General features: G+C 35.4%; 2 protein-coding genes across 2 annotated transcripts in view; one reads left to right on the forward strand and one right to left on the reverse strand.

Moving 5' to 3' along the window:
• LOC109848735 (sm-like protein LSM2) overlaps positions 1–1,135 on the forward strand; it is a 6,161-nt gene extending 5,026 nt beyond the window's left edge. The window contains exon 3 of the mRNA XM_020418387.1: positions 743–1,135. Within this exon, the coding sequence (XP_020273976.1) occupies positions 743–862 (120 nt within the window). The 3' untranslated portion in view covers positions 863–1,135. The remainder of the gene's footprint in view (positions 1–742) is intronic.
• Positions 1,977–6,957, reverse strand: LOC109849198 (endo-1,3;1,4-beta-D-glucanase). Its single transcript, XM_020419012.1, has 7 exons — positions 6,735–6,957; positions 5,955–5,976; positions 4,881–5,001; positions 3,996–4,086; positions 3,830–3,919; positions 3,560–3,660; positions 1,977–2,443 (listed from the first exon to the last, which is right to left on the reverse strand). The coding sequence occupies exons 1-7, from the start codon at positions 6,883–6,885 to the stop codon at positions 2,303–2,305; spliced, it is 717 nt and encodes a 238-aa protein (XP_020274601.1). The 5' UTR covers positions 6,886–6,957; the 3' UTR covers positions 1,977–2,302.

A 9,603-nucleotide genomic window follows, 5' to 3' on the forward strand; every position in this document is an offset into this window, starting at 1 on the left:
AGGAGATGGAGAATTATAGCAGAGAAAAGCTGGGAGTTTTATATTTGAACGAGGAGAGGGGCAGGGAAAAGGAGAGAAAATGGGGATTGAAACAAAGGTAGATGGCTTGTCAGTAGTTATAAATTGGAGATCCGGTGAATCTCAGCTTGCTTTATCATCGTGTTTTCAGTATCTCACTCTGCTTTGTGCTTTTACTTTTATATTTTTTCCTTTCTCCTACTATTCTATTGATTCTAGAATGAAAAAATTGGTTGTGTCGTTTAGATATGTTCGGAGGCAAGATGTAGACTGAAGGAGGGGAAACTTCAATATTGTTAGTTGGTCTGTATTAGATGCAGATCTCAAATAGTTTGTGCAAAGCTATGAACATGGTAACACAACTTCTTAATAGAATTGAATGGAAGATTAGGATTCACGTAATGGACCCGAAAAATTTGGGATTAAAGCTGTGTTGTTGTTGTTATATATGTTTTTAAACCGTATGTTAGATCATCTAACATCTAACTTCCCCATTTCCCTTTTATGTTATTTTTGACTTAAGGTTGTGTACGTTTTGCTGATTCCATATTTCAAACTTAAACTCCTTGTTCTGCAATCACTTAGAAATGTATTTGGTTTTGGCCTGGGCTTCTTTCATATTTGTACTCCAGGAAAAAGAAAGTTTTTTATGTAAGGAGTTTTTTAATTAAATTTTCACTCTTCCATCAATGCACTTGCTAACATAAATTTTCTTGTTGTGCAGTTGTCCGTTAGAAACTGTTTCATCAGGGGATCTGTTGTCAGGTATGTTCAGCTTCCACCTGATGGAGTTGATATTGACATACTTCATGATGCCACCAGAAGAGAAGCACGCGGTGGTTGATTTGTTATGTTTTTAGTTGCCTAGACTCTTTTGGTTGCCTTACAAACTGCTGTATTGCTTGAAAATTACTTGATCCAGATTACTGACATATGTCAAGTTGAAGAAACTGTGCACTTGGTGATACTTCAGTTTCATTATTCTCATCGCTAGTTTTTCTTCTTTCATGGAAAAGGAATTTATTTTAAGATGTGATGTGAAACATACTGCTGGAAAAACCTGAATATGAGGTTGGGTGGGTTTCATTAAGGAATATGTTCAGTTTTTTATTTGAAAGATTTGTCTCATTTGAGCATCTAAATTGATGTACTCACGAACAAGCATCTTATCTCTTCATATGGCAATCTAGTTGGGGTTGCTCATCGTCCGATGCAAATTTTTTGTCCTGAAAGGAAATAGCATCGCAGCGTTGTAACTCTCTACTTTCTGCACTTTTCAAGTACTTAAGCCAATGTAGCCTTCAGAAGGGTAATCATGTAGGTTGCAAGCATTTTTTGAACCCTCAAGTCTTTTTGGTTACTATTTCCTCATGTTGGAGAGTATTGTGTAAATGCACGCGAACTTGGCATAGACAAATATGAAGCATTTGGTCTACATACGTAATCTATACTGCCTCCTAAATATGTGAATATTTGTAGGCACTTTTGTCCGTAGAGTATTATTGCAGTGATCTCAAAGTGTTGGAATGCTCCATAAGTAAGCAAGCAGCTGTGAAGGAAGGCAACCGAAGAACATTGTGCAGGGCGAATCATATCCATGTCAAATATAATAAATGATATGTGATTTAAGAATAATTTCTTGAGTGTCAAATAAGAAGGTAAGGGGGTGTTTGGCTCACCTATTTTATGGAAAAGTTTTGAGAAAATACTTGACAATGACGTTATTGTAAATAATAGATTTCTGTAGATTTCTATAAACTATGTTTGGTTAAACATTAAATGTACAAAAAAATTTTCTATAAAGTATACAAAAATTATTTTTCACTAAAAATGGGCGAAAAACACCAAAAACACCAGGACATTTGACGCATATATTAAAAAATTAATTAAGTACACCAATACTGTTCCCGTATGTGATTTCTCTTGAGCATTGTTAGACTAACCAAACAAAAGAAAAAGAAAACAACATATTTTCTATAAAGTTAGAAACTTTTTCATACTTCGAACCAAACAAAGAAATAGCAAAAAACAAGAAATATGATACTCTTTGACTTCTATAAACTTTTCCTACAAATTTTATAGAAATACAAGGAAATCTATATTTTGGGTGTTTTCCTTTTCTTATAATTTATAGAAATTGAACCAAACACCCCCTAAGAGGATGCAAATTCATAACATAGTATCATAGTTCTGCACTAGTATCATAGTTCTGCACCGTGCACATGCAACTAATACTTCTGAGTATCATAGATTTCTACTTCAAAGATGCCTGATTCCAGGAGCTCTACTTGACATATTTTGCAAACCACTCCATCATATCTCGATGAGCTTCTTCTGCCCTCTTCACAGCATTCTCATCGTTCGCATCATAACGTACAGTCCATCCATGTGACACCCCTGGAAAGATCTTCACATAGCTCTCAACCTAAACAAACAAGCAGCAGACAACTTATGATCTCTTTCAGTTTCCCTCCCAAAATAATAATAATAACAACAACAACAACAACAACAATAATAATAATATTACCATTGATGAATCTATACCATATATTAAGAAAAACTCCTTTTTGGTCTTTGTGAGCCACTCTTTCTTTTAATTCCGAAAATATCCTCACAATTAAAAAAGTAGTTGTGAATGCTCTCACGCTTGAATAAACCACCAAATCACAACTTGTATAGATCAACGAAAATTCCGTCACACTGACAAAATTAGAGGGAATTCTCTCACATTTGGAACAAATCACAAAATGCACCCAAATTTGACACTCGACTACAACAACCCCCACGTTTGATTTCATGCGTGCATCGCGTGCACTGGAGTACTATTTGGTGTTATAACATCCTTTTGAGGAGGCATTATAGACCAGCACCATGATGAGCAATTCATAAGATCAGTAGATTTTATGAATGATTAATCACCCATCGGTATCTGATGAACGTAAAAGTACCCGGCGCAGTCACTACAACACAACATTCATATCTAAAGCGAATTAGTAGCTGTCATACTAATGAACATACCGCTGACATCACTACCCTCAGAGAAAATCAACTGCAACATGGACGCCTAATGTTCTACCCTTTGATTTTCAATTTCCTGTATGCATACTTCTGTGTTTGTTTACCAAGTACATGACGTTATAGAAAAAATAATATGGTTATATTTTTTATGATGAAANCCTCAGATGATGATATTTCAATGCCTTCTCAACTGCAATTACTTGTTTTATGAGTATGCATTTAAATGTGTTGTAACCAATGTCATATTGAGGTTCTAAGGCGCATACTTATGTGACTAACAAGTACAGTTACGAGCTTCCATAACCAGAATCGTTGGATAAAAACCTCCAATGATTCCAAATAAATAGTCTATGTTTATGCACGCGAGAAGCAAGCCTCCAATGATTCACTGAACCTAACAGTGAGTCTAGAGGAGAAAATATGACACATGGAATTGCATTGAAGCTGATAACTCAATAATCATAGTAACACCATAAGATCTAGAGACATGACATCTTCCCCCCAAAAGGATAAATGGTTTTACCTCCTTTTTGGCTGACAAAATCTCCTCAAACTGTTTTAACAGTTCAGGTGGAGAGATGTGGTCAACCTCAGCTCCAAGTACAGCAATGTGCGATTTGATCTCTGGAAAGAAGCAAGTAATTAACAGGCATCTAAAAAATTGAAACAAATAAAAACAATCATGCGAATAGGTTAAAATAATCCAAAATTTTTTGTCACTTTTTTTTACATAAAAGTTGCTTAGTTCATCAGAATCTTCAACTAGAATTTGATGTATTGATATGACATAAACCTTTGATATCTTCTACAGTGACTAACGAAGGGTGCAACATCACTCCAGCTTTAATGTCACCAGTCTTTGCTAATTCTGCAACAACCTTACCTGAAAACACAATTAACGATAAGATCAGGAAGACTTACGAGAACATGTTGTTATCAAAAGGAAAAAGAATCCTTACCTCCCCAACAAAATCCTGCAGCTCCAACTGCAGAAGCACCTCTCTCTTTCAATGCTGTAACAACTGGTTTTGCATCTTGAAATCCCTTCTCCTATACACCATAATAAAATTTGGAAGTTCAGTGATTGTCTAGAACATGTTCTGGAAAAGGTCAAGAAGAGAACTCCAATTTTCCATGAATAAAATGATACCCGAGCAACATTACCCTAAAGAAAGGCTAATTACGGATAGACCCCCTAACTATTGCCCAATTGTGGATAGACCCAGGTGTTCCATTGTTGCAGATAGACCCCTTGTACTATAGCACGGTTGCGGGTGGACTCCCCTAGTGAATTTGTCTGACTCTTTTCTCAGGAGGTCTATTTACCAAAAAGAAAATTTCTTTCTGTGAGGGTAAAGAGTCAAAAAATCTCACTAAGGGGTCTCTCTGCAGCAATATAACTACAGGGGGTTTGTCCCCAGTTGAGCAATAGGATATGGGATCTATCACAGTTAACCCAAATAAAACAGGGCAATTGACAAAACTGGATGTGACTATAGATCAAACATATATATGACAATATCCCATCAGATATCTGAAACATTGGCATTTCATAAGTATGTGAATGTTTGAAATATTTAATTCCACAGCTACTCAAAATTCATGTTGGACCATCCAAATTACTAGTTAGTTTTGTTGGAGCAACATTTACTTGGAAATCGGTCTGTAGGGCCACGGCATACAGTTTATGTAGAATCAGAATCAGACGGTCAAGCTTGAAATTCTAAGGTAGAAGTGTAAGTGCATGCATTATTAAATTACAGCCAGAACAACTATTCAAATTGTCAAGTAAAAACCATAATGATACAACTTAATCTATAGTTACATTCGTGAAGAGAACAAACCGTGCCATGAGATTGAACCCAGGTTTTTATAGGCATCTTAGCAGGATCAAATGGATCGCCATAGAAGAAATCAGGAACCACAACAAAATATCCAGCAGCTGCAACTTTGTCTGCAAGCTTCCTGTTACAAGAAAATATTATTGCAGATAGGAATATAAAAGCCCATGTTGGTAGCTAGCTAGCAAGTAGAACTTTTTCAATGTTCTTCCTGTTCAATTCAAGAGCTCCGGTACCTTATCAGTTAGGTGTAGAAAAAGAAAAGGGGAAAAGAGGTGGTCACTTAATAACAATTTTGCTAGCTATTAAAAGTTTGGGGGGAAAATGCAAGGTAAGATATGTTAAGTACAAAACTAATATTTCTTAAGGAAAATAACCTTTCTGTCGTACAGATCACTTCCACATACTTGTATAAGAAATAGCATCTTTGCTTACAACAGATAAAAAAAGTTATATTGGAAATTCAACATAAAAACTAACTTTATATAAACATTATCAAACAAATGCACTTCCCAACAAAAACAAAAAACAAAAAAAGAGAGAGAGAGAACACTAATACAATTATGGAACTATTTTTAGTCGTGTGTGTACACTTGGGCATATGCATAAATATATATACACACATGTGTACCTACATGTATAGACACATTTATTTTTATGTATGTTTAGTTTTATAAAATATAAATGGCTGTTGTTGTTGTTGTTGTTGTTGTTGTTATTGAGTGGAAATTATGTGATTATTTGTTAGTTTTTTACATAAATATGCACAGCATGGTAAGAAGCAAAAGTAACATAAAAAGCACATCCACATGTATGTACATTAGTTCGAAAATGCCCTGACATAGCACGAATTTTTCCTGTCATTGGAGTTCAAAACAAGCCGTAACAGAGACACAAAGGTATTTTTCCAGAGCAAATAGGCCTCAGCCTGTATTTTATGAATCAGTGAAGGGTTACAAGAATGGGGTGAATTGGATACAGTAGAAGTTTTAAATTAAAAAAGAAATACAGGCTTGTCTGAGCAAAAATGTCATATTATGGATTCTGAAAGAGTGAAATTTTCAGTATCTTCCATACCTAAAGTTCGGAGCTTCAAATCCTGTACAAAGATGATCAAACATTAATCAGTTTCAAACACAATAAAAAATTATGACAACAATTTTTGAAAATATTCGTTATAAGAAACTTGTTTATATATATATATATAGAGAGAGATTAATGGGTATCCTTGTCATAGGAGGGGATTTCCTCCTTGACGTCTCTAAAATCACATGATTGAGCGACATTATGGATGATCCGCTCCGTTGAACTTGATCTACATATTCTAAAACCCCAACACACCAAGTTTGGGGGTGAATCCGTCGTCGTTTGACCCTCCATCGAGCCATGTGAAAAGTTCTATTCATTCAAAACCGTTAAAATTATATATATATATATAGAGAGAGAGAGAGAAAAAAATATGGGTATGCTTGGTACCAAGCACAAAATTTGTGCTTGGTAGTGATGTGTCATATCCCATCCACTTATTACTCATGTGAATGTGGTCCCCCATTTGAATGAGCGGAGGGAGGAGGGAGATGTGACCCCTCACTACCAAGCAAAACTTTTTGTATTTGGTATCAAGCATACTCATATTTCTCATATATATATATATATATTGATTAACAATATCGATTGCATTCTTCTAAAGGGTTTAGAGAAAAGACCAAACCAACATAAACCCATATCATGATTCCTCAAAGGGTTTAGAGAAAAGACCAAACCAACATAAACCCATATCATGATTCCTCAAGAAAAAGCCCAATTTACACACAAAAAAAGCACCAAAAATGAAATGGGTAGGATTTAGTTCATTACCAAAAACATCAGAGACGAGAAGGATAGCGAGCTTGGAATCAAGAGATCCATTGATGTAGCTCTTGAGGCCCCCAAAGCTCTCAACAACGGAGCCTCCTCCGCAAGCGGAGCTCAGGGCCGGTGGGTTCTCGCAGCACTGAGAGCCTGCCATGATTTTCTATTTCCCCCCTTTCCTTTTTTTTTTTTTGGTGTTTTTCTCTTTCTTTTTCCAGTGTTTTGGGAATGGAGTAGAATGGCCCAGGTCATGGGGTTTTGAGATCTCTAGAAAAGATTGCGTCATGGATGACGTCAGAGTGCAACTTCGTTGTGCGTGACTATTGACTGACGAGCAGAGGATCCCAATCCACTATTGTGGGCCTACGTTCAGTACCCAGAATTTATTTTTGTCAGCTTTTCCGGAACAATTCATTCATGAATAAAGACCGAAACTATCGCCGTCTCTGTTCCCTTATTTTTTTAGCTTTCCATTTAATTCTTTACAAAGTAAGTTTAATAACTTGTGGATCTTGTTACGCTTGACCGCATTTTTAATGTGTAGACTGGCAGTTAGAGCACGTTCGTGACTGGTTTTGAATATATATAAAAAATATACCAAATCATTAATATTGAAATGGTTTTTGCCTACAAGCGGAAAGTGTTACTCCTCTTTTACCATGAACTCCATTAAGTTTCATATGTTCCAAAACACAATATACAAAAGTTTGTCTTGCTTTAATCCCAAGATAGAGAACACAAAGGTACCGTTTGATAAAGGGTTAAGTGAGAGGTTAAGAAGACTTAACCCTTTTTTAAACCGCTAAACACAAAAAATCTATAAAAATGTTAAAGTGAATTAATCCTTTATAATTTATCAAACATAAAAAATATAGAAGGTTAAGGTAACCCCTCAAAATGAGGGATTTACTAATACTCCTATTTAGAAGGATTAAGAGTTAACCCTTCTAATTATAAAGAAAATAGTCAAAATCATTGTTATTCCTAAACACTAAAACTGATCACAAAAACTAAAATAAAACTTATTTAACGGGTTAATAATTTAGTCCTTCAGATTATCGAATGGGCTAAGTACATTAATCATTCTCTTTAACTCTTCTTCCTTAACTCTTTGCCAAACGGGGATATACAATAGATATGTACGTAGTTATATGTTCAGAGTATGTAGGTATACACCCTTAGCATGTGTGGCCAAGTTTTGGCTTATGAAGGAGCGTTCAACTTGCGAGTGCATTTTAGAATATAAAAGTACAATACAGAACCGTTCACCACAACTTCGAGAGCTCTGGGGCATTAATAATTTGAAAGAGTCTTACTCTTACTTATAGTTTTGTTTGAAACAAAAAATTGAAAAGATTTTAAAGCATTTGCCAGTCGTAAGGATTATCATCGAGGCCACAAGAGGCCAAAAATTCACATAATGAAACCATGCCAATAATGGCATGCTATAGACTAGGGAAAACATAGAAACAATAGTGTGGAGGACGAATGATGCTTTTTAAATTCATCAGTCTGGATTTTTGGTTTTGTCCTTTTGGGGATCAACACCACAAGCATTCTTGAAACAGAACCAAGCTTCTAGTGTAACTCTAACATTTGGTTGGAAGATCGGTAACAATAATATTTTTGTATATAGCCAAATGAGTGTACACTTTATTCGACATGACCTGATGTTAAAATAATCGAATTGGATTATGGAAGGTTCAAATTCAAATTCTGGACAAGAGGATACGAACTTTGAAAAGAAAACCAAGTCATTTGCATGGCTATTAAAGCTTGAGTTCTCCAATACAATCTTTTTGTTTATAACATCAATCAATGACCAATTAAAATTGCTAAAGAATTAATTCCTCTTTTTGTAGTAAGAGTTGAGATCTAGTATGGCTTTGGTTTATAAACACACAATCTCAGTAATGCAGTGTAAAACTCTCTTTCTGTTGCACACATGCAGTTTTGATTTCGATTCCCTTTATGTTTTTTTTTTATTTCTTAATGATCCATACAAATGACTGAATCCAGGGAAGGAAAGATGAAAGAGCTTTTATTTTTCTGTAATTCACGCAATATTACTTTTTATTCAGACACACTAATAGAGTTCCCAACATAAAAATTCGTTGCATATAATAACACATTATTGAGAGTAGCTCTACTTCAAATGTTTCACAAACCACTCCATCATGTCCTTGTAGGCTTCTTCAGCACTCTTAACGGCAGCTTCATCATTCGAGTCGTATCTCCCTTCCATCCGGCCGGCATGATACGTGGTTTTCAGCGACGGTTGATGCTACGATAAGAAGCACGGTGACGGTGATGATCATCATTAATTCTTGGCATCGTCATTCTCCGTGTGTTTGTATTCATTCATATTTGTAGCTATTTTCTTTGGCTGTTGGAGGCAAAGGAAGTATACATAGAGAGAGGGTAGGCTAACTCCTAACCCAACATCTTCAATCACCAAACTATCCCTCTTTGTAATTTTCAGACTTGTGTGAAACTCAATTTTGGTTAGGGTTCTTTTCTAACCATTAGAGCAAACTCAAGTGAATTTGGGTTTTTTTAAGCATGTATTGGAGTTAAACCTATTAAGAAATGAGTTTGAGAGCATAACATGGGTAAAGCAGTTACTTCTTCTAACCGTTAAATTTGACATCTCTATCCCCAATTTCTAACTATTAGACATTGCAACACTTGTGCTATTAATCTGGGCTTGGATGTTTATTTGAATACACATCTGTCAAAATCATTAATATACAACAATATATGTACATCGTGATAAGCTTTTAGTAAAACAGCAATACTGTAATAAGTCCCGCCCGCACGGATAACAAAAGTATGAATAGTAAAATTTTGAAAGGCAACAAGCCTAAGGATGAGG

Source organism: Asparagus officinalis, chromosome 7, assembly GCF_001876935.1.
Source record: "Asparagus officinalis chromosome 7, Aspof.V1, whole genome shotgun sequence".
NCBI classification, from domain to species: Eukaryota; Viridiplantae; Streptophyta; class Magnoliopsida; order Asparagales; family Asparagaceae; genus Asparagus; species Asparagus officinalis.